The sequence below is a fragment of the Somniosus microcephalus genome, chromosome 3, assembly GCF_052327205.1.
Source record: "Somniosus microcephalus isolate GS21.2 chromosome 3, FLI_Smic_1.0, whole genome shotgun sequence".
NCBI classification, from domain to species: Eukaryota; Metazoa; Chordata; class Chondrichthyes; order Squaliformes; family Somniosidae; genus Somniosus; species Somniosus microcephalus.
In genome coordinates this window covers 20,103,178-20,127,044 of record NC_140989.1, presented here as the reverse complement: position 1 = coordinate 20,127,044, position 23,867 = coordinate 20,103,178, and the positions used below count along the sequence as shown (strand labels likewise).

Here is a 23,867-nt window from a genome sequence, read left to right as displayed (position 1 = left end):
AACTGCCATTTTGTGGGCGGAGGACGACGGCAAGAGCGGGAAGCCGCCATCTTTGATAACAAGTAAAGAAAATAAAATCTGAGAAATTGCAAATCTACAATGCCTAAACACGGGAATATTAGCACCTTTGATAGTGACCTCGAAGATTGGGCCATGTATGTTGAAAGAGTAAAAAATTATTGTAAGGCCAATAAAATTCGTGACCAAGATAAAGCTCTAACATTATTAAATTTAATGGGTGCGAAGACATACGGGCAATTGAAACACCTGTTATCACCAGATGAACCGGCGGATAAGACGTTCGATGAGATTGTTACTGTCCTGAAAGATCATCTAAACCCCACGCCGCTGATGCTAGCGGAACGATTTAAATTTTATGACAGAAGGCAGCTACAGCATGAAAGCAATGCTGAATATTTGCTAGAATTGCGTAAATTAGCGAAATATTGCCAGTTTGGAACGGGACTGACAGATGCACTACGAGACAAATTTGTGTGTGGTTTATTTAAACAGGATACACAAAAGCGACTGCTCGAGAATGAGCTGACGCTTGAGAAGGCGGTCACTATGGCAGCAGCACACGAAGCCGCAGCGAGAGGCACGGCAGTAATGCAGCTACGGTCACCGGAGCTCAGTGCACACAAATTGGGTGTGAGTTCTGGCAAATGTTATCGTTGTGGAAAGACAACGCATGATCAGAACCAGTGTTGGTTTAAAAACCAAGAATGTAGAACTTGTGGTAGGCTTGGACACATAGCTAGAGTATGCAGGTCAGGGAAGAAGACCAGCAACAAGAAGTCACCGCAAGGAAAATACGCAAAGGTACACAAGGTGACCGAACAGGAGTCCGATTCAGACGCAAGCTGTAATGAACTGGCTAGCTTAAGAGTACTCAACGCTGGTAAGGGTGCAGACCTCCAGACAATTTGGGTCACTCTTCAGATAGAAGGAGTCCAAGTAAAACTGGAATTGGACACTGGATCGACATTGACGGTCATAAATAAGAAAGATTATGGAAAGTTATTCCAACATATTCCCCTACAGGATACGGGGATTATATTGAAAACATACACGGGGCAAAGAGTGTACCCCATCGGGAAAATAGAGGTTGCAGTGGTCCACAAGGGCGAAGACAGTCAAATAATGGACTTATATGTGATATCTGAAGGAGGTCCTCCACTACTAGGACGGGAGTGGATTAGGAAAATGAATATGGACTGGCATTTCCTACAAACAATAACGAGTGAGAACTCGGTGAAGATAGTCGGCCCAGACTCTGGAACGGATGATGGTAAGCCCAACTCAGGTGCAAAAGACAAAGTTTCAGCACAGAATTCCACTGAGCAACAACAACATAGTTTAACTGTGGATTCTGAGTCTGGCAAGTCTACTGATGTGCCCATTTCTGAGGGACACCGGGCTCGAACTCAACTCCATTTCAAACTACAACAGCAATTAGAACAAATGCTTCGCCGTTTTGAGCAAGAGTTGAATGCAACGAAAGAGTTCTTTGATATAGAGTTGGAGAATCTGGAAAGACAACAGAAGCAGCTGATGGAGAAAATGGAGCAGGAGCACACAAAACGTCTGATGTCAGAGGAGTTAACGATCAGCCAACTCCTGCATATGCTGAAGGACAGGACTCTGAAATGGGAAAAACTTGAACACGAACTTCAATATTCAAACGAAAGGGGTTCGGAGCTCTCAAAGGTTATTGGAAGAGCTGAGGTGGCAACACAGACTGAGATGACTGCAACAGAGCAGCCCTTGGATGCCAAAAGTACGCTGACTCACGTCAACGTAGAACAACAGACCGCTGAAACAGCTGCTCCGGTAGAGGGATTGAATAGTCCGATCAATCAATCTCCAAAAGAAGTTGAAGTAGTAAAATCTCAAATGAGGTCATTAGTAAACGACTTGCTGAAAGCCCAGAAAAAGCTGGATGAAGAGGTACGCATGAAGAAGTCTCTTCAGGAAAGATGTCTGGACTTGGAACAAAAGCTGGCTAACGCCCAGCTGGGTATGGAGGAAATAGAAGACCCTCTCGCTGGCCTAGATCAGGACGACACCGAATATTACCATGACCTATTGAGTGACACTGAATATTATAGTGACCTGGTCTGCCCAGCTTGTGATGAAAACTCCCAAAGTGCAGAAACCATGATGAATCACAAAAAGTCTAAGAAACACCGGGAGATGGTGGCGCTACTATTGAAAAAGGAGGAAGAGAAGGAGAAACTTTGCATGCAGCTGGCAGCTGACAGTGGAGCCCAGAGAGGATCCAAGAAGCAGAAAAGGAAAAGTCGGAACAGAAGATGACCCATCTGAACCATTATCACCTCTACCAGATCACACACGTGGTCCCTCCGAACGGAGCCAAATCAGTTCGGAAGTTCAAGCTGTTAAATCCATGAAAGGACTATTGAATGAGTAACGTGAACCGACTACACCACAGAGATTGAATCTGTGAACTGTTTTCCGCAGAGACTGAATCTGTGATCTGTTTTGACATGAAGTTATATATGTATATATGTTATTATGTTACGTTAAACATGAAGTTATATATGTATATCTGTTATTACGTTAGGTTAAATGGGGGGATGACTATAAAGCTAAGAAGGGAGGAGTGTTGTGTATGTAACCTGTTCCACCTTAAGAGAGCTTAAGCCTGTTCCACCTTAAGAGATGTACTACTTTCTCAGGCTGCTGTAGACGTAATACCGGGGGTGAACACACCGGTATATAAGCACTGTGCAGTAATCTTGTATTCAGTATAGTCCCTACCTCCAACCAGTAAAGACCTGTTTTTATTGTTACTCATTAGTCTGTGTCTTAATTAACTAAATAATTCACAGACTTAACACTGTTCTTGTTGTAAGCCGACGGAATGTTCAATCTGCAGTCGGAATCACATTTCCAACTGTTCAGTAGAGACTCTGACATAAGGTTACAAGCAATAAATTAAAAGCAATAAATTAAATATAAACATGTCTGACAGGGGTCTTCAGGTTACTTTGCCAGGTAATGCTAACAACATTGGAATGATCTATTATTGAGCAGCAATGCACTGGATGTGCTTCTGATTCTAATCAGGCCCTGTGTAGCAGGGAATGCCGGTCCCCTCCAAGACCCAGTCTTTGCATTTATTCATGTTGGAGCCTTTTCTTGTTGCTGTTGTTGTTGCTTTTCCAAATGCAATCTTGTTGCAAAAATCAGTTCCATTCCCAACTAATCTTCAAGGTGGTTCTCACCTGTTGCCCTCACTTGGGCTGCACACCATCTCTCTGAAGACGTGAAATTGATACCACAACGGAAAGGTCAGTTTCTCTGAATTGCAATCACTTTTGATTTTTTTAAAAACTTTTAAATTTTGTGTTGCCTGGGCTTGTTTTGAACTTAAATAGAATTTACAGCACAGAAAAAGGCCATTTGGCCCAACTGGTCAGTGCTGGTGTTTATGCTCCACACGAGCCTCCGCCCACCTTCATCTCACTCTATCGACATATCCTTCTACTCCTTTCTCCCTCATATGTTTATCTAACTCCCTGGCATTGCCCCTCCCTGTCTCTGTAACCTCCTCCAGCCCTACATTACCCCCACCAACATCCCCCCCGCCCCCACCGAGATCTCTGTGCTGCTCCAACTCTGCCCTCTTGAGCATCCACAAAAAATCGTTCCACCATTGGTGGCTATACCTTCAGCTGCCGAAGCCCTAAGCTCTGAAATTCCCTCCCGAAACCTCTCCGCCTCTCTACCTCTCTCTCTCCTCCTTTAAGACACTCCTTAAAACCTACCTCTTTGAACAAGCACCTGTTCTAATATCTCCTTATGTGGCTCGGTGTCAATTTTTGTCTGATAACGCTCATGTGAAGCAACTTGGGACGTTTTACTACATTAAAGGCGCTATACAAATGCAAGCTGTTGTTGTTGTTCCCCTTAAATGCATCTCTGAGTCGGTGACCGGCTCGGAGGCCCCGCTATCTAGAAACATAGAAGATAGGAGCAGGAGTAGGCCATTCGGCCCCTCGAGCCTGCTCCACCATTCAATGAGATCATGGCTGATCATCCAAATTCAGTACCCTGTCCCTGCCTTCTCCCCATATCCCTTGATCCCTTTAGCCTTAAGAAATATATCCAACTCCTTCTTGAATATATTTAATGAATTGGCCTCTACTGCCTTCTGTGGTAGAGAATTCCACAGGTTCACCACTCTCTGGGTGAAGAAATTCCTCCTCATCTCAGTCTTAAATGGCTTACCCCTTATCCTTAGACTGTGACTCCTGGTTCTGGACTCCCCGACCATCGGGAACATCCTTCCAGCATCTAGCCTGTCTAAACGGGCCACAGTGATTTCCGATAACTTACCTGCCGCTTGGCGTGCTCACTGCTTTCTCCGGGCATGTCATGCGCGCTCTTGATTAAGCTCTGAGCGATGTGAAAGTAGTAGACGCTGATGATGCCGAGGGGGATGAGGTAGTACACCAGGAATATCATCACTGAGTGGATTTTGGGGTGCAGCTTGTCGGAGAGTGGGTACGGCACGCAGGCGCTGAAGCTCTCGTTCTCCCCGTTGTGGTGCTGCACCACCTGTGAGTATACAGCCTCTGGAATGGCTAGGATCATGGAGATCATCCATATGGTGACCGCCTTAAGACAGGTGTGAAGGACTGCGCTGGATGCTTGGATGTCCATGGGATTTACAATCGCCTTGTACCTGCAACAACAAAAAATGCACACGTACCGACTTTACTCCAGTCGCCAAGTAATACAGCACAGAAACACGCCAGTCGGCCCAACTGGTCCGTGCCGGTGGTTATGCTCCACACGAGCCTCCTCCCACCCTTCTTCATCTCACCCCATCCACATCCTTCTATTCCTTTCTCCCTCATGTGTTTATCCAGCTTCCCCCTGAATGCATCTATGCTATTCACCTCAACCACTCCCTGTGGTAGCGAGTTCCACATTCTCACCACTCTCTGGGTAAAGAAGTTTCTCCTGAATTCCCTATTGGATTTATTAGTGACTATTTAATATTGATGGCCGCTAGTTCTGGTCTCACCCGCAAGTGGAAACATCTCTATGTCTACCCTATCAAACCCTTTCATAATATTAAATAATCTTACATAGAATTTTACAGCACAGAAACAGGCCATTCGGCCCAACTGGTCTGTGTCGGTGTTTATGCTCCACACGAGCCTCCTCCCACCCCTTCTTCATCTCACCCCATCAACATATCCTTCTATTCCTTTCTCCCTCATGTAATAGGGTTTCCAACCCTCCAGGATTTCCCTGCAGTCTCCAGGTCATAAAGATTAATCTCTTGGACACCGCTGTGAGCAAGCTGGGAGAAAAATTATAGGAGCGTTGAAATAAAGGATGTGTTTTTGTTTTCATTTTCTTTGTACACTGTGGTTTATTAGTTGTAAAACTATTAGAGATGGGGAAGACACGCAGTTTGACCATACAGGGCTGCTAGAAGTGGGAGGTCATGTGAGGCATCCTCCAGGAATACGTTCAACCAGAGCTGGCAACCCTGTGTACTTATCTAGCTTCCTCCTAAAACACGGAAGATGGTCAGTCCATCTATCAAGAAGTCATGTCTTTTTAATTCCTTAAAATGTGTCAGTGAATCAAGTCATCAAGTCAAGGTCCAGTTTGCCTGTGAACTCTGCGCTCCTCCAATTCTGGCCTCTTGCGCATCCCCCACTTCCTTTGTCCCAGCACTGGCGGCCGTGCCTTCGGTTGTGTTGACCCTGAGCTCTGGAATTCCCTCCCTCTGCCCTCTCCGCCTCTCTCTCTCTCCTCCTTTAAGACGCTCCTTAAAACCTACCTCTTTGGCCAAGCTTTTGGTCACCTGTCCTAATATCTCCTTATGTGGTTCGGTGTCAATTTATGTCTGATTAACGCTCCTGTGAAGCGCCTTGGGACATTTTACTACGTTAAAGGCGCTATATAAATATAAGTTGCTGTTGTTGTTGAAGCCTGTTTCTTCCAACAGACTATGCTCAGTTTCTCCAGAGTGGACTTGTCAGGAATGTGACTTTTGTAATACAGTAATATTGGCCCAGAAATTCGGGTCTCTACGGGTGAGTACGCACGGGGTACTCACCCGTAAGCCCAATGGAAGTGCCGGTTTCCTGCATGCACTGCGCATGCGCGGGAAACCGGCACGTCCGTTCCCCTGAAAGAAGGGGTTCAGAGGTCGAACGGGTGCGCAGGAGAGGCTGCGCGTGTGCATCGAACTTACATTTTTTTTGCAGGTTTTCCCGGGAGGGTAGGTCTCCAGAACTTACACATTTTTACAAGGTAAGTGGTGAATTAATTAAAATTAAAACATTTTTTTCCACAGGTTTATTATTTTTAAATACTTTAAAGAAAGATAAGTTTACTTTTAGCCCCGTTAGAAAATAAAATTATTTTTTTCAAAAATTTAAATTATTGTTTAAAATAGTTATTTCATGTAATTTATAGTTTATTTAAAAAATGTGATTTTTAAAAATTTATTTGAAGATTTAGTGATGTTTTGGGGCCTGTAGTATTTCTAAGTTTTGACAGCTCTTCCTGTCAAACTTATGAATGAAGCATTCCCTGCTCTGATTGGCTCTCCATGGCCCACATGATCCCAGGGGATGCATCGAACTAACTGTGCCCCTGGGATACGCAAGCACTGTGCACCGGCAGCTGGACCAGGCCCAGGATCGGAATTCCACGGGGGCCCACAGCACAACTGCCGGCGCGCAAGGTAAGTGCAGGTCGGGGGCTTGTACCCGCGGGAAGCCCCCGACCCGAATTTCTGGGCCAATATTGACAAAGGCTGCAGTTCTGCACCAAGGATTAATTCCTGGACACGGGAGTTAAACGCTCACCATTTATTAAAGGTTATATATTAAATATATAACCACGACCAACACCGAGGTTACAAAGGATGCTTTTCCACAGGAGAGACTCACATTGCAGTCGATCAACCCTTCAGAAGCTTCCCTTCTTCATCTCCCAGCCTATGGCCGTTTCCAGCTGCGCTATTCCATAGGCATCTGCATTCCCTAACCCTTTACCCACACTCATTCTCCCTTCTGGCGTCTTATGGTCCCGGGTTGTACAGGAAAGCGTTGGTGTTTGAGGGTCAGCATGGCACTGAAGGAGCCATCCAACCAAAACAGTGATATTGAGTCTCTAGTTTAGCGTGATAAAGCGAATCTAAACATTAACATCGGCAAGCCAGGCCCAGAAGCTGGCTGTAGTTAACCTCTGTACAGGCATGGTACTGTTAGTTGCTTTTGCAGTCTTTAATTCTAAGATTTAACTAGAACAACAACAACTTGTATTTTATATATAGCGCCTTTAACGTAGTAAAACGGCCCAAGGCGCTTCACAGGAGCGTTATCAGACAAAATTTGACAGAATGTAATATAAAATGAAACTTAATGTAAATGAGCTTTTTTCTTAAGGCTATTTTCCTTCTTATTTCTCAATCTTGATCCCTAAAGAAAGAAAGGAATTGTATTTATATAGCGCCTTTCATGGCCCCGGGATGTCCCAAAGCGCTTCACAGCCAATGAAGTACTTTGGAAGTGTAGTCACTGACATGAATCTTGTCATTCATGTGGAAATGACTTAAATAATACTGGGCGGCCTGCTGGTGGCCCTGTCTGGGGAGAGTATAAATACTCGGGCATGGGCCCAGCTTGCTCAGGACATTCTTTAACAGGAACTAGTGAAGGACACAACTATATCTCCATGTTGAAAAACAGTTGATTAAAGCCTTGTTTAATACTCAGACCAAGTGCCTAGTAGTTTTCTTACGTCAGTCACTGTTGCAATGTAGGAAAGGCAGCATCAAAGGACCCTGATTTGCAGATTAAAAAGACCTAGCGCCTAACTCAGGTGAGAGCTGTGGCCGACTAACGGTAGGCCCTGGGGATGATAGGCCTCATCGTCACCGGGAACGGGGCGGTAAGTCCTTCCCCCACAGTTTGGTGGTGGGCCTTCTTCTTGAACCACTCCAGTCCTTGCGAAAACCCAGGCTTGGAATCACCAAACCGATATTTTGATTTACCTCACCTCCCCAACTCTTTCAAGCCTTGGTAGTCTCCAGAATTATCGACGTTGGCCTTTCATGTGGGATTTTCCTTTTGTTTACAACTTTCGCATTGCAAAGTTTGGGGGCACTAGTGCCTCATTTCTGCTTCAGAATCACCCCTGGTGACTCCTCTCTGGAATGTTCTGCAGTGCAGCCTCTCCGATGCAAACTTAGTTACTGATTTCTCCCTCACATCCTTTCTCCTCACTATTTCTGCAAAGCTCTGGTCAGCGTTCCTTTGAACATCCCGCTCTCATTCCTCCTAAGGAGCAAATGCATCATCCTTCTCTACTCTTCCACTTCCCTGCATTCTTGACTTGGAATCAAGACTTAATTGTGCCTTCCTAATATTACTTCAAAACACTGAAGTGGAATAGTTCATAAATAGTGAAAAATAAATTTAGATCACATATCAGAAAGAACTTCTTTGCATAAAGGGTGGTAAATAGCTGGAATAATCTGTCAGACTAGAGAGTGGAGACTCATGCTTTAGAGGGCTTGGAGAGTCAGAGTTCTGGGATGACAACGTTTGGTGAGACCATAGGCTTTTTCTCATTCTTGACGTATCTTAACTTCCTAACTCAAATTTTTCCCAGGAATTCAAGTCTGTTCCTTATTTCCCTTAGCCTTCCCTTCCTCCCACAAGCTTTTATTTGTTCTTGGGATGTGGATGACACTGGCAAGGCCAGCATGTATTGTCCACCCCTAGTTGGTCTTGAGAAGATGGTGGTAGGCCTTCTTCTTGAACCACTCCAGTCCTTGCGAAAACCTAGGCTTGGAGTCACCAAACTGATATTTTGATTTACCTCACCTCCCCAACTCTTTCAAGCCTTGGTAGTCTCCAGAATTATCGATGTTGGCCTTTCATGTGGGATTTTCATTTTGTTTACAACTTTTCCATTGCAAAGTAAATTCAAACAGCCAGACGCTGGAATAGTTAATAAATATACATTCAGTGAGCATAAGTTTCTTCATAATAGTCCTGGGGGAAAGTGAATGCGCTGCGGCTAATAATACTAGGTAGGTGGTAGATGCAGGGTAATTAAACTTATCTCCTGCCCAAACATTAGGGCATGATTTGCCACTAATTTACATTTTAATTTAACGCCCGCAGTTAGTTAAGTCGGTCGTTGGAACATCAGATGTAATCAGGCGAATGAAATAGCTCAACAAGAAGTGAACCACATGACTTTTAAATGAACCAAGAGCTATGTTCCGCGAAATGGCATGTTAACCTCCACTGAGGCGGAAGCTAGTTATTCGGCAGCGTGACTTTCACACCAACACACACACATACACTCACACACACATAAATGTACACACACACTCACACACACACACGTATTCACACACACACACAAATGTACACACACACTCACACACACACACATACACTCACACACACTCACACACACACACACACTCACACACACACACAAATGTAAACACACACTCACACACACACACACACTCACACACACACATACACTCACACACACACTCACACACACACACATTCACACACACACACAAATGTACACACACACTCACACACACACACTCACACACACACACGTGAATACACACATACACACACACACGTGCATACACACACACACACACGTGCATACACACACACACACACACGTGCATACACACACACACACACACGTGCATACACACACATGTATATACACACATACACACACGTACATACACATACTCACACGCACACATGCACACACACATACATACAGACACAGTCACACATACATGCACACACATATACACACACACACATACACACACATACATACACTCACACACACATACATACACACACGTGTACACACACATACAGACACACTCACACATACATGCACACTCACATACATACACACACATACACACACACACACATACATACACACACACACATACATACACACACACACACGTACACACACGTACACATACATACACACACATACATACAGACACACTCACACATACATGCACACTCACATACATACACACACATACATACACACACACACATACATACACACACACACATACACGTACACACACACGTACACACACACACACATACACACAGACAAACATACACATTCACAGACATACAGACACATTAATTACAAAATAAATTGTTTGGTGATTTCCCTCAGCAAATCAACAAAATATAATCCATATAAACAACGTGAAACAATGAGAGGCTCTCACATCTGGCAAAATAAGCTCAGTTATCAGTAGCCAGGGGAGCAGCTGGTGCTCACAGCTGCAGTCCACGCTCCACATTCCACACTCCACAAGGAATCAAAGCTCCATCAGTTGTGCAGGAAGCTCTGTGGAGGCGGTAGTTATGATTTTTTTCTGCAGGAGATTCATTTTTAACGGGGGTGAAAGAACAAGGCACCAGTCTATTTATTACCTCAGGTGGGTCCCCCAAAGCCCTTACTTGATAAGGTAAAAATGCAATGGTTTGAAACCAGGAGCTCGCATCCCTGAGGGATATAAACCTGGTGCAAAAGTCTTTCTCTCCTGAGGACACGGAGTAGTGTAGAGGAACAAAGGGACCTTGGAGTGCATGTCCACAGATCCCTGAAGGTAGCAGGCCAGGTAGATAAGGTGGTTAAGAAGGCATACGGAATGCTTGCCTTTATTAGCCTTGGCATAGAATACAAGAGCAGGGGGGTTATGCTTCAACTGTATAAAACACTAATTAGGCCTCAGCTAGAGCACTGCGTGCAGTTCTGGTCACCACATTACATGAAAGATGTGATTGCACTAGAGAGGGTACAGAGGAGATTTACAAGGAGTTGCTGGGAGTAGAGAATCTTAGCTATGAGGAAAGACTGGATAGGCTGGGTCTGTTTTCCTTGGAACAGAGGAGGCTGAGGGGAGACCTTATTGAGGTGTATAAAATTATGAGGGGCCTAGATAAAGTGGATAGAAAGGACCTATTTCCCTTAGCAGAGGGGTCAAAAACCAGGGAGCACAGATTTAAAGTAATTGGGGGAAGGTTTAGAGGGGATTTGTGGGGAAATTCCTTCACCCAGAGGGTTGTGGGGGTCTGGAACTCACTGCCTGAAAGGCTGGTAGAGGCAGGAACCCTAACCACATTTAAAAAGTACTTGGATGTGCACTTGGGATGCTCTAACCTGCAGGGCTACGGACCAAGAGCTGGGAAGTGGGATTAGGCTGGATAGCTCTTTGTTGGCCGGCACGGACACGATGGGCCGAAATGGCCTCCTTCTGTGCTGTAACTTTCTATGATTCTATGATGTCTGGACTCAGTGACACATGAGACACAATTAAAGGAGTGCACAGCAAAAAAAACATGGCGCCTGCCTGCAGGATATTTGTACCGACTCTATTCAGCAATCTGCTTCCGAAAAGTCACCAAAGATCTTGCTTGGTAAACCCTATGCGAAGAAGGACATGTGTTTACGGCTCTTTATGCTGATAATTGCGGATTGCACCGATGTTACGGTGGCGGAGCGGGAGATTGCAAGAGGATTCTTCTGATCTCCTGCCGTAACTTTGATGGGGAGCTGGTGGTCGCGCCCCCCTCCCGCCGCCCACCCACCCCACTCCTCGAAAGGTAGAGGTGGTTTATAATCCCGAGAAGTGGTGGGGAGGTAGAGTTGAGTGTCATCAGTGTGCATGTGGAAACTGAACCCATGTCTAAGGATGACGATCAACATTGAGGGAGAGAAAGATACACTAGCCTAGCAACAGTTGAGAGAGAGAGAGAGAAAGAATTACAGATCATCCTAGCAACAGCCAGAGTTCAAGATTGAAGTAAGGCCTTGGGATGTTTGTAGTAGTGCTATACTGTAAACATCCCACCACATACCATTGCAACCTACGCGAATGGATGTTGACGTACGAGAAATGTAAACTCGTGTGTGTAAGAATCGGCTGAAGGACAGTGCATTGACCAGAGACTACTAAATAAGGCAAAGCCACTTCCAGTTTGATAAAGAGAATAAAGTATAAAAAAGAACCATTTTGTGTTAAGTTTGAAGAGAGAGAAACCTACAAGAATTGAGTGCATGCATACGTTCCAATCTGCTGACAAAGCTCCACTTGTAAATTGTGTTATACGCTGAAGAAATTATATTCCGCTTTTAGATTGCTTTTATGTTAAATTAGAAAAAATAAAGTGGTTATAACCATAAGACAAAATTCATTACTATTCAAGCAAACAACAGAAGATTGTTTAAAACAACAAACATCTAGATGAGGAAGAGAAAGCGACCAAAATAAGACCAGCCATGCATGAATCAATTAACAGTTATTTCAAGATTCTTTACAATGTCGGGGTTCACTGCAGAACATGAGACACTAGGGCTGGAATACAAGCAACAGAACACATTTAGATCCCAGTCACAACAGAACCCAACAGCTGAGCAGTAACGAACTACCACATAAATACAGCTAACAGTGAGAATGTGTAAACATCAATTATCACAGTTACTGAGGGTAAGCCTGTGGGAAACGGGATCAAAAAAATATACACAGCAAAAGAGACAAGTACAAAATGAAACTACAGTGTGAATGTGTCGTGATCATGGCCTTTAAAGTCAAATCAAACACAACATGAGAAAGCCACGCCAGGCGCAGATAGATTAGCACATGCATCTATCAGGGATCCATTCACACCACATAGCAGGAATGTAATGGAAACATAAATGGCTAGAAATTGTTGGCAAGAATACTGGACAACAGCTTTACTATGTCAGTTTGATGTTTCTGTTCACATCTAAGATATAAGATTCTGAGGGGGATTGACAGGGTAGATGCTGAGAGATTGTTTCCCCTGGCTGGAGAGTCTAGAACTAGGGGGCATAGTCTCAGGATAAGGGGTCGGCCATTTAGGACTGAGAGGAGGAGGAATTTCTTCAGAAGGTTGTGAATCTTTGGACTTCTCTGCCCCAGAGGGCTGTGGATGCTGAATCGTTGATTATATTCAAAGCTGAGATTGATAGATTTTTCGACTCTAGGGGAATCAAGGGATATGGGGATTGGGCGGAAAAGTGGAGTTCAGGTCGAAGATCAGCCATGATCTTATTGAATGGCGGGGCAGGCTCGGGCTGTATGGTCTACTCCTGCTCCTAATTCTTATGTTCTTATTTCTAATGTAAAACAGGTTAAGGCCTCTGTTGAGATTACTTAGGTTGGGTGATTGGGCAGATGCATGGCAAATGCAGTATAATGCGGATAAATGTGAGGTTATCCACTTCGGTGGCAAAAACAGGAAGACAGATTATTATCTGAACAGCAATAGATGAGAAAAGGGGAAGTGCAATGGGACCTGGGTGTTCTTGTGCACCAGTCGCTGAAGGTAAGCATGCAGGTGCAGCAGGCGGTTAAGAAGGCAAATGGTATCTTGGCCTTCATAGCGAGAGGATTCGAGTACAGGAGCAAGGATGTCTTGCTGCAGTTGTACAGGGCCTTGGTGAGACCACACCTTGAGCATTATGTGCAGTTTTGGTCACCTTATCTGAGGAAGGATGTTCTTGCCATGGAGACAGTGCAGCAAAGATTCACCAGACTGATACCTGGGATGGCAGGAATGACGTATGAGGAGAGATTGGGTCAATTAGGCTTATATTCGCTAGAGTTTAGAAGAATGAGAGGGGATCTCATTGAAACGTATAAAATTCTAACAGGACTAGACAGACTAGATGCAGGAAGGATGTTCCCGATGACGGGGGAGTCCAGAACCAGGAGTCACAGTCTAAGGATAAGGGGTAGGCCATTTAGGACTGAGATGAGGAGGAATTTCTTCACCCAGAGAGTGGTGAACCTGTGGAATTCTCTACCACACAAGGCAGTTGAGGCCAATTCATTAAATATATTCAAGAAGGATTTAAATATATTTCTTAAGGCTAAAGGGATCAAGGGATATGGGGAGAAGGCAGGGACAGGGAACTGAATTTGGATGATCAGCCATAACCTCATTAAATGACGGAACAGGCTTGAGGGGCCGAATGGCCTACTCCTGCTCCTATCTTCTATGATTCTATGTTTCTAATAAACATTCACTCCCTCCACCACCGGCGTACTGTGGCTGCAGTGTGTACCACCTACAAGATGCACTGCAGCAACTCGCCAAGGCTTCTTCGACAGCACCTCCCAAACCTGCGACCCCATCCACCTAGAAGGACAAGGGCAGCAGCCGCATGGGAACACCACCACCTCCAGGTTCCCCTCCAAGTCACACACCATCCTGACTTGGAGGTATATTGGCCGTTCCTTCATCGTCGCTGGGTCAAAATCCTGGAACTCCCTCCCTAACAGCACTGTGGGAGCACCTTCACCACACGGACTGTAGCGGTTCAAGATGAAGGCTCACCACTATTATGTCCGTGTATAATTGAGACACGGACTGCAGGAGTTGATTATAACAAGTCTTTACTGAATGGGGACAACCTGGAAACTGAAACTACAGAAGCCTGCTAGGGCCTTTTATACAGGGGTGGTCACTGCCGGTACTGCAGTCTGAGACCAGTTAGTCCCTTAAAGGTACATACACAACAATTCCTCCCCTTCTAGATAAACAGTACATAACATTAATTTAACAACTAAATAATAACTAATTACAATTACAATTACGGTTGCTAGATACATTGGTTGAAGTTAAGCAATTATAAGTTCAGTCTTTGAGGAGGCTTCCTGATTCTGTCTGGATAACGCCTCTTAGGGATATCAGGTTCTTCTGGCAAGGTTGCGTCGGGATCAATGTCGTTGTTTGGGTCGTCTGCTTCCAATATCACCGATTCTGCGGTAGATGCAATTGGTACTTCGGTTTCATCGCCAGGTGTATCAGATCGTGGTGTGGAGTTGACGTTTTCCAGTGACTCTAGAATCTGGTCAGCATGGCATCTTACAATGCTCTCTCCAACGTCCACGGTACACATTAGAGGTCCTTGCCGTGAACAGATCATTCCTGGCTGCCATTTCTCTGTGCGGTAGTCCCGGGCCAAAACTGGTTGACCTATTTTAAAACTCCTGGTCGGCCTTTCATTCATATTCTGAAACTGCCTGTTCTCCACATCTCTTCTGACGTTTGGCTTAACCAAATCCAAGCGGCATCGTAGTCTTCGATTGAAGAACATCATGGCTGGAGTTTGGTTGGTAACCGCATGTGTCGCATTTCGGTAGGCAAACAAGAAGTTATCCACCTTGTGTTGTAGGGGTATATCTTCATTACACATTGCATTGATAGCCTTCTTGAATGTTTGAACAAACCTCTCGGACAATCCATTAGTGGCTGGATGATATGGGGCGGATGTGTAATGCTTTAGAGAGTGTCTCACTGTAGATTGTCTCATTGTAGAGTGTGCCTCACTGTAGAGAGTGTCTCATTGTAGAGAGTGTCTCATTGTAGAGAGTGTCTCACTGTAGAGAGTGCCTCATTGTTAGAGAGTGCCTCAATGTTAGAGAGTGTCTCACTGTAGAGAGTGTCTCACTGTTAGAGAGTGCCTCAATGTTAGAGAGTGTCTCACTGTAGAGACTGCCTCACTGTAGAGAGTGCCTCATTGTAGAGAGTGTCTCACTGTTAGAGAGTGCCTCAATGTTAGAGAGTGTCTCACTGTAGAGAGTGTCTTACTGTAGAGAGTGCCTCACTGTAGAGACTGCCTCACTGTAGAGAGTGCCTCATTGTAGAGAGTGTCTCACTGTTAGAGAGTGCCTCAATGTTAGAGAGTGTCTCACTGTAGAGAGTGTCTTACTGTAGAGAGTGCCTCACTGTAGAGAGTGCCTCAGTGTAGAGAGTGTCTCACTGTTAGAGAGTGCCTCACTGTAGAGAATCCCGATTAGCATTTGGCTCAAAATTTTAAAATCAGTAATTGAACCAATTGCACTCTATGGCAGTGAGGTGTGGGGACCGCTAACACAACAAGAATTTGCAAAATGGGACAAACACCCAATTGAGATCCTACATGCAGAATTCTGTAAAAGTATCCTCCGGACTCAAAGGAATTCCGTAAACAATGCATGCAGGGCAGAACTAGGCCAAAGTCCATTAATAATTACTATCCAAAAAAGAGCCACTAAATTTTGGAAACACCTAAAAATGAGCACCCCCACTGCTATCATTACGAAGCCCTGAAATGCCAAGAGAGGACCATAAAGAAGAATACCCTCAGTCAACTAGTCCTGGGACTCAGTGAAGTAACTACTAACACTACTAACAATAACCAGCCCCAGGACAGTGACATCGTAGCACAGAGAATTCGACCCAACACTATTGTCACTAAGCAAAAGGAAAAATATCTGTCATATTGGGCAGAAACAACAAAAACCCAAAATAAACTCATTTGCTACTTGGCCCTAAACAGACAATACAACATGGCTCAATACCTGACCATGGTAAATGATAGCAAACTGAGAAAAACCTTGACAAGGTACAGACTTAGTGAACATAGCCTGGCCATCAAAAAAGGCAGACACAGACAGACCCGGCTGCCAAGAGAGGACAGGATATGCTCTCACTGCAGTCAGGGAGTGGTGGAGACAGAGATGCACTTCCTCACAGCTTGTGGAAAATATCAGGGTATCAGAAAGAATTTCTACCCAAAATTCACAAAGTATGCCATGAATTCAGAAATTAGAATGACGACCAAAAACTCCCATACCTACTAGGGGAACAGAGAAATTGTGTCAGCTTAGCGGCACACTATGTTACAGCTTGCCATAAACAGAGGGACAACGACTAAATATAAGAAAAGAGTATGTACAAATTATACAAATGTATATTTATACACTCAGGGATATATCTGTTTATACACTGTATGGATAGACCTGCGTTTATGTGTTCAACCATAAATGTTTTTCAATGCTTTGGCAACATAAGATGTACCTTATCATGCCAATAAAGCGATTTGAATTGATTTGAATTGAATTGAGTGTCTCACTGTAGAGAGTGTCTCACTGTAAAGAGTGTCTCACTGGTAGAGACAGTCTCACTGTAGAGAGTTGTTCAATGTAGAGAGTGTCTCACTGTAGAGAGTGGCTCACTGGTAGAGAGTGTCTCACTGTAGAAAGTTGCTCACTGTAAAGAGTGCCTCACTGTAGAGAGTGTCTCACTGTTAGAGAGAGCCTCACTGTAGAGAGTGTCTCACTGTTAGAGAGAGTCTCACTGTCGTGTTTCTCACTGTACAGTGTCTCACTGTTAGAAAGTGCCTCACTGTTAGAAAGTGTCTCACTGTAGAGATTGTCTCATTTATACAGAGTGTCTCACTGTACAGAGTGTCTCACTGCAGAGAGTGTCTCACTGTAGAGAGTGCCTCAGTGTAGAGAGTGTCTGACTGTTAGTGAGTGCCTCACTGTAGAGAATGTCTGAATGTAGAGATTATCTCACTGCAGAAAATGTCTCACTGTTAGAGAGTGCCTCACTGTAGAGAGTGTCTCACTGCAGAGAGTGTCTCACTGTAGAGAGTGTCTCACTGTAGAGAGTGTCTCACTGCAGAGAGTGTGAGTGCCTCATTGTAGAGAGTGTCTCACTGTAGAGAGCGTCTCACTGCAGAGAGTGTCTCACTGTAGAGAGTGTCTCACTGCAGAGAGTGTCTCAGTGTAGAGAGTGCCTCACTGCAGAGAGTGTCTCACTGCAGAGAGTGCCTCACTGTAGAGAGTGCCTCAGTGCAGAGAGTGCCTCACTGCAGAGAGTGCCTCACTCAAGAGAGTGCCTCGCTGTTAGAGGTTGCCTCACTGTAGAGAGTGTCTCGCTGCAGAGAGTGCCTCACTGTAGAGAGTGTCTCACTGCAGAGAGTGCCTCACTGTAGAGAGTGCCTCAGTGTAGAGAGTGTCTGACTGTTAGTGAGTGCCTCACTGTAGAGAATGTCTGAATGTAGAGATTATCTCACTGCAGAAAATGTCTCACTGTTAGAGAGTGCCTCACTGTAGAGAGTGTCTCACTGCAGAGAGTGTCTCAGTGTAGAGAGTGTCTCACTGTAGAGAGTGTCTCACTGTAGAGAGTGTCTCACTGCAGAGAGTGCCTCATTGTAGAGAGTGTCTCACTGTAGAGAGCGTCTCACTGCAGAGAGTGTCTCACTGTAGAGAGTGTCTCACTGCAGAGAGTGTCTCAGTGTAGAGAGTGCCTCACTGCAGAGAGTGTCTCACTGCAGAGAGTGCCTCACTGTAGAGAGTGCCTCAGTGCAGAGAGTGCCTCACTGCAGAGAGTGCCTCACTCAAGAGAGTGCCTCGCTGTTAGAGGTTGCCTCACTGTAGAGAGTGTCTCGCTGCAGAGAGTGCCTCACTGTAGAGAGTGTCTCACTGCAGAGAGTGCCTCACTGTAGAGAGTGCCTCAGTGTAGAGAGTGTCTGACTGTTAGTGAGTGCCTCACTGTAGAGAATGTCTGAATGTAGAGATTATCTCACTGCAGAAAATGTCTCACTGTTAGAGAGTGCCTCACTGTAGAGAATCCCGATTAGCATTTGGCTCAAAATTTTTAAATCAGTAATTGAACCAATTGCACTCTATGGCAGTGAGGTGTGGGGACCACTAACACAACAAGAATTTGCAAAATGGGACAAACACCCAATTCAGATCCTACATGCAGAATTCTGTAAAAGTATCCTCCTGACTCAAAGGAAAACCATAAACAATGCATGCAGGGCAGAACTAGGCCAATATCCATTAATAATTACTGTCCAAAAAAGAACCACCAAATTTTGGAAACACCTAAAAATGAGCAACCCCCACTGCTATCATTACGAAGCCCTGAAATGACAAGAGAGGACCATAAAGAAGAATACCCTCAGTCAATTAGTCCTGGGACTCAGTGAAGTAACTACTAACACTACTAACAATAACCAGCCCCAGGACAGTGACATCGTAGCACAGAGAATTCGACCCAACACAATTGTCACTAAGCAAAAGGAAAAATATCTGTCATATTGGGCAGAAACAACAAAAACCCAAAATAAACTCATTTGCTACTTGGCCCTAAACAGACAATACAACATGGCTGAATACCTGACCATGGTAAATGATAGCAAACTGAGAAAAACCTTGACAAGGTACAGACTTAGTGAACATAGCCTGGCCATCGAAAAAGGCAGACACAGACAGACCCTGCTGCCAAGAGAGGACAGGATATGCTCTCACTGCAGTCAGTGAGTGGTGGAGACAGAGATGCACTTCCTCACAGCTTGTGGAAAATATCAGGGCATCAGATAGAATTTCTACCCAAAATTCACAAAAGTATGCCCTGAGTTCAGAAATTTGAATGACGACCAAAAACTCCCATACCTACTAGGGGAACAGAGAAACTGTGTAAGCTTAGCGGCACACTATGTAACAGCTTGCCATAAACAGAGGGACAACCATTAAACCTAAGAAAAGAGTATATACAAATTATACAAATGTATATTTATACACTCAGGGATATATCTGTTTATACACTGTATGGATAGATCTGCGTTTATGTGTTCAACCATAAATGTTTTTCGATGCTTTGGCAACATAAGATGTACCTTATCATGCCAATAAAGCGATTTGAATGGAATTGAATTGAATTGAGTGCCTCACTGTAGAGAGTGTCTCACTGTAGAGAGTGTCTCACTGGTAGAGACTGTCTCACTGTAGAGAGTTGCTAAATGTAGAGAGTGTCTGACTGTAGAGAGTGCCTCACTGGAGGGAGTGGATCACTGTTAAAGAGTGCCTCACTGTAAAAAGTGTCTCACTGTAGAGAGTGCCTCACCGTTAGGGAGTGCCTCACAATAGAGAGTGTCTCACTGTACAGAGTGTCTCACTGTTAGGGAGTGTCTCACTGTCGAGAGTGTCTCACTGTACAGAGTGTCTCACTGTAGAGAGTGCCTCACTGTAGAGAATGTCTCACTGTTAGAGAGTGTCTCACTGTAGAGAGTGTCTCACTGTAGATCGAGCCTCATTTTTACAGACTGTCTCACTGTAGAGAGTGTCTCACTGTAGAGTGTGTCTTACTGTTAGAGAGCCTCACTGTAGAGAGTGTCTCACTGTAGAGAGTGTCTCACTGTAGAGTGTCTCACTGTAGAGAGTGTCTCACTGTAGAGAGTGTCTCACTGTAGAGAGTGTCTCACTGTAGAGTGTCTCACTGCAGAGAGTGTCTCACTGCAGAGAGTGTCTCACTGCAGAGAGTGTCTCACTGCAGAGAGTGTCTCACTGTAGAGAGTGTCTCACTGTAGAGAGTGTCTCACTGTAGAGAGTGCCTCACTGTAGAGAGTGTCTCACTGTAGAGAGTGTCTCACTGTAGCGAGTGTCTCACTGTAGAGAGTGTCTCACTGTAGCGAGTGTCTCACTGTAGAGAGTGTCTCACTGTAGCGAGTGTCTCACTGTAGCGAGTGTCTCACTGTAGAGAGTGTCTCACTGTAGAGAGTGTCTCACTGTAGCGAGTGTCTCACTGTAGCGAGTGTCTCACTGTAGCGAGTGTCTCACTGTAGCGAGTGCCTCACTGTGGAGAGTCGAGCAATGTAGAGGGTTGCGCAATGTAGAGAGTGTCTCACTGCAGAGAGTGTCTCACTGTAGAGAGTGTCTCACTGTAGAGAGTGTCTCACTGTAGTGAGTGTCTCACTGTAGAGAGTGTCTCACTGTAGAGAGTGTCTCACTGTAGCGAGTGTCTCGCTGTAGAGAGTCGAGCAATGTAGAGGGTTGCGCAATGCAGAGAGTGTCTCACTGCAGAGAGTGTCTCACTGTTAGAGAGTGTCTCACTGTAGAGAGTGTCTCACTGTAGAGAGTGTATCACTGTACAGAGTGTCTCACTGTACGGAGTGTCTTGTTGAGGCTGCCGCGGAACACAAATGGAGGCCGAACCGATCTGGGGAACACATGGCTTTTTATTACATTCTCTTGAGAGATGGCTGCCCCAGCTCTTCTCTCTGCTAAAACCGAAAACAGAATGAGGGCGACGCCCGCGCTTTTGTGTACACACTGAGGGCGTCACCTGCTCCTTTGTCATGCCTTAAAGGCAGCATGCTTCTTAAAGGCAAGGTGCCTGATTTATTGTCCACAGACGGAAAAGTGGATTGTGCCCGTTTAGGTGGCGATCCGCCACACAGCTCCCCCCAGAATCCGCTTAGGAGGTGTGGACGAGACGGTGCGGCGGTCTGATGGGCCGGCCGGAGCGGCTCTTGTAGGACGCCGGTGGACGTGGATCGGCCGGGCGTGGAGCAGCCGGGTGTACTGGCTTGAGGGCAGGTCGGCCGCGTGGCGCTGGACGAGCTATTGGGACCTGCTCACCGGGCTCTGAGTGTGCTGGCTTGAGTCGGTCAACCGACACTTTTTCAGTCCTGTCGCCCACTTGTAGGGCGAAAAATTTGTCCCCAGCCTGGAGCACTTTGTAGGGCCCGTCGTACGGGGGTTGAAGGGGTCCGCGGTGGGTGTCATGCCGGACGAAAACGAACCGTGCCTGGTGCAGGCTTAGCGGGACGTGTGAGGTGGATTCGCCGTGCCGGGCAATGGGCACCGGGGTGAACTGTAGCGCCGGCGAGGCGAAGTCATGTCGTTGCTGGTCGGCTGACCAGGGTGTCGTGGCGGTGGGCAGGAACTCGCCGGGTACGCGCAGCGGCTGGCCGTCCACGAGCTCTGCTGCCGATGCGTGGAGGTCTTCTTTAACCGCGGAGCGCAGGCCAAGGAGGACCCACGGGAGTCGGTCGGTCCAGGCACCGTCCTGGAGGCTGGCTCGAAGAGATGCCTTCAAGGATCTGTGGAACCGCTCACACAGTCCGTTGGCTTGGGGGTGGTACGCTGTGGTGCGGTGAATGGTCAACCCGAGATTGCGTGCGATGGCGGTCCAGAGTTCAGAGGTAAATTGCGGACCTCTACCCGACGTCATGTCGGAGGGGATGCCGAACCGTGCGACCCAGGTGCTGACGAAGACTCTGGCGATGTCGGCGGTGGTGGTAGAGGTCAGTGGAATTGCCTCGGGCCAGCGCGTGGTGCGGTCGACGATCGTCAGCAAGTGCGTGTGGCCTTGCGATGGCGGCAGGGGCCCGACGATGTCCACGTGGATGTGGTCGAATCTACGTGAAGGGACGGTGAACTCCTCGAGGGGTGCTTTCGTGTGTTGCTGCACCTTGGCCCATTGGCAGGCTAGGCAGGAGTTGGCCCAAGTACGCACATCCTTGCGAAGGCCGCGCCAGACAAAGCGGTTGGCTACCAATTTGATGGATGCGCAGGCGCCGGGGTGGGAGAGGTTGTGGAGAATCTCCAATACCCGGCGGCGCCAGGACGCTGGGATGATGGGCCGAGGTTGATATAGGGATATGTCGCACTTGACCGTGACTGCGGTCGGGCCGCAGGCGACGTCGGCCAGGCGTCGCCCTGGTAGGTTGGTAGGTGCGGAGAGCAGATCAGGGTCCGTGAGCTGGTCTGCTGCGAGTTGAGCGTAGTCGACTGCCAGGTGTGCGGCGTGGATGGCGGGGTGGGAGAGGCAGTCGGCTACCATGTTGTCTCAGCCGGAGACGTGTTGGATGTCCGTGGTGAACTCGGACACTGCCGCGAGCTGGCGCTGCTGCCTGGCGGACCAGGGGTCGGTTGTCTTTGCAATTGCGAATGCCAGGGGTTTGTGGTCGACAAACGCAGTGAAGGGGTGGCCCTCCTGCAAAAAACGAAAATGGCGGACAGCCAGGTACAGCGCGAGAAGCTCGCGGTCGAAGGTGCTGTACTTGACCTCCGGGAGGCTTAGTTGGTGGCTGAAGAAGGCAAGTGGTTGCCAGGCGCCGTCGACCCACTGCTCGTACACGACGCCGACCGCTTGGTCGGAGGCGTCCGTGGTGAGCGCTACTCTGGCATTGGGCCGTGGGTGCGCGAGCAGGGTGGCGTCGGCAAGCGCGGTCTTGGTGGAGTTGAAGGCGGCTGATACATCTGCCGTCCATTCGACCGCCATCTTGCCGCTCCTGCCCCGGAGGGCTTCATACAGGGGCCTCATGAGGGACGCCGCTTTGGGGATGAAGCGGTTGTAGAAATTCACCATCCCGAGGAACTCCTGGAGTCCTTTGATGGTGGTGGGGCGGGGAAATTGCTGGACGGCCTGCACCTTGGTGGGCAGGGGAATGGCCCCAGCATGGGTGATGTGGTGGCCGAGGAAGTCGATCTTGTCCAGGCCGAACTGGCACTTGGCTGGGCTGAGGATGAGCCCGTGGTCGCTGAGGCGCCCGAACAGGATGCGAAGGTGTTCGAGGTGTTCCTGCTTGGAGGAACTGGCTACCAGGATGTCGTCCAGGTAGACGAACAGGAACTTCAGGTCACGAAAGACCGAGTCCATGAGCCGTTGGAATGCCTGGGCCGCGTTTTTGAGGCCGAAGGGCATCCGCAGGGACTCGAAAAGCCCGAAGGGGGTTTTTACGGCCGTCTTGGGGACGTCCACGGGGTGGATGGGGACTTGGTGGTAGCCGCGCACCAGGTCGACTTTGGAAAAGACTGAGCGACCGGCCAGTCTAGCCGAGAAGTCCTGAATGTGCAGCACGGCGTACCAATCAGGGGTGGTGGCATCGTTGAGGCAGCGGTAATCCCCGCAGGGGCACCAACCCCCGCCTGGTTTGGGGGCGATGTGGAGTGGGGAGGCCCAGGGACTGTTGGAGCGGCGGATGATGCCGAGCTGTTCCACAGTGGCAAACTTGGTCCGCGCGATCTCCAGTTTGGCTGGGTCCAGCCTGCGGGCGTGGGCGTACACTGGGGAGCCTGTGGTGGGGATGAAGTGTTCCACCCCGTGTTTGGTGACCTCCGCGGAGAAGGTCGGGTTGGTGAGGGCTGGGAATTCGGCCAGGAGTGCCGAGTA

At 47.0% G+C, this 23,867-nt stretch overlaps 1 protein-coding gene across 1 annotated transcript in view; it reads right to left on the bottom strand.

Moving 5' to 3' along the window:
* Positions 1 to 23,867, bottom strand: part of nmbr (neuromedin B receptor) — a 255,458-nt gene that overhangs the window by 27,171 nt on the left and 204,420 nt on the right. Inside the window, exon 2 of the mRNA XM_085977288.1 lies at positions 4,366 to 4,714. Within this exon, the coding sequence (XP_085833414.1) occupies positions 4,366 to 4,714 (349 nt within the window). The remainder of the gene's footprint in view (positions 1 to 4,365; positions 4,715 to 23,867) is intronic.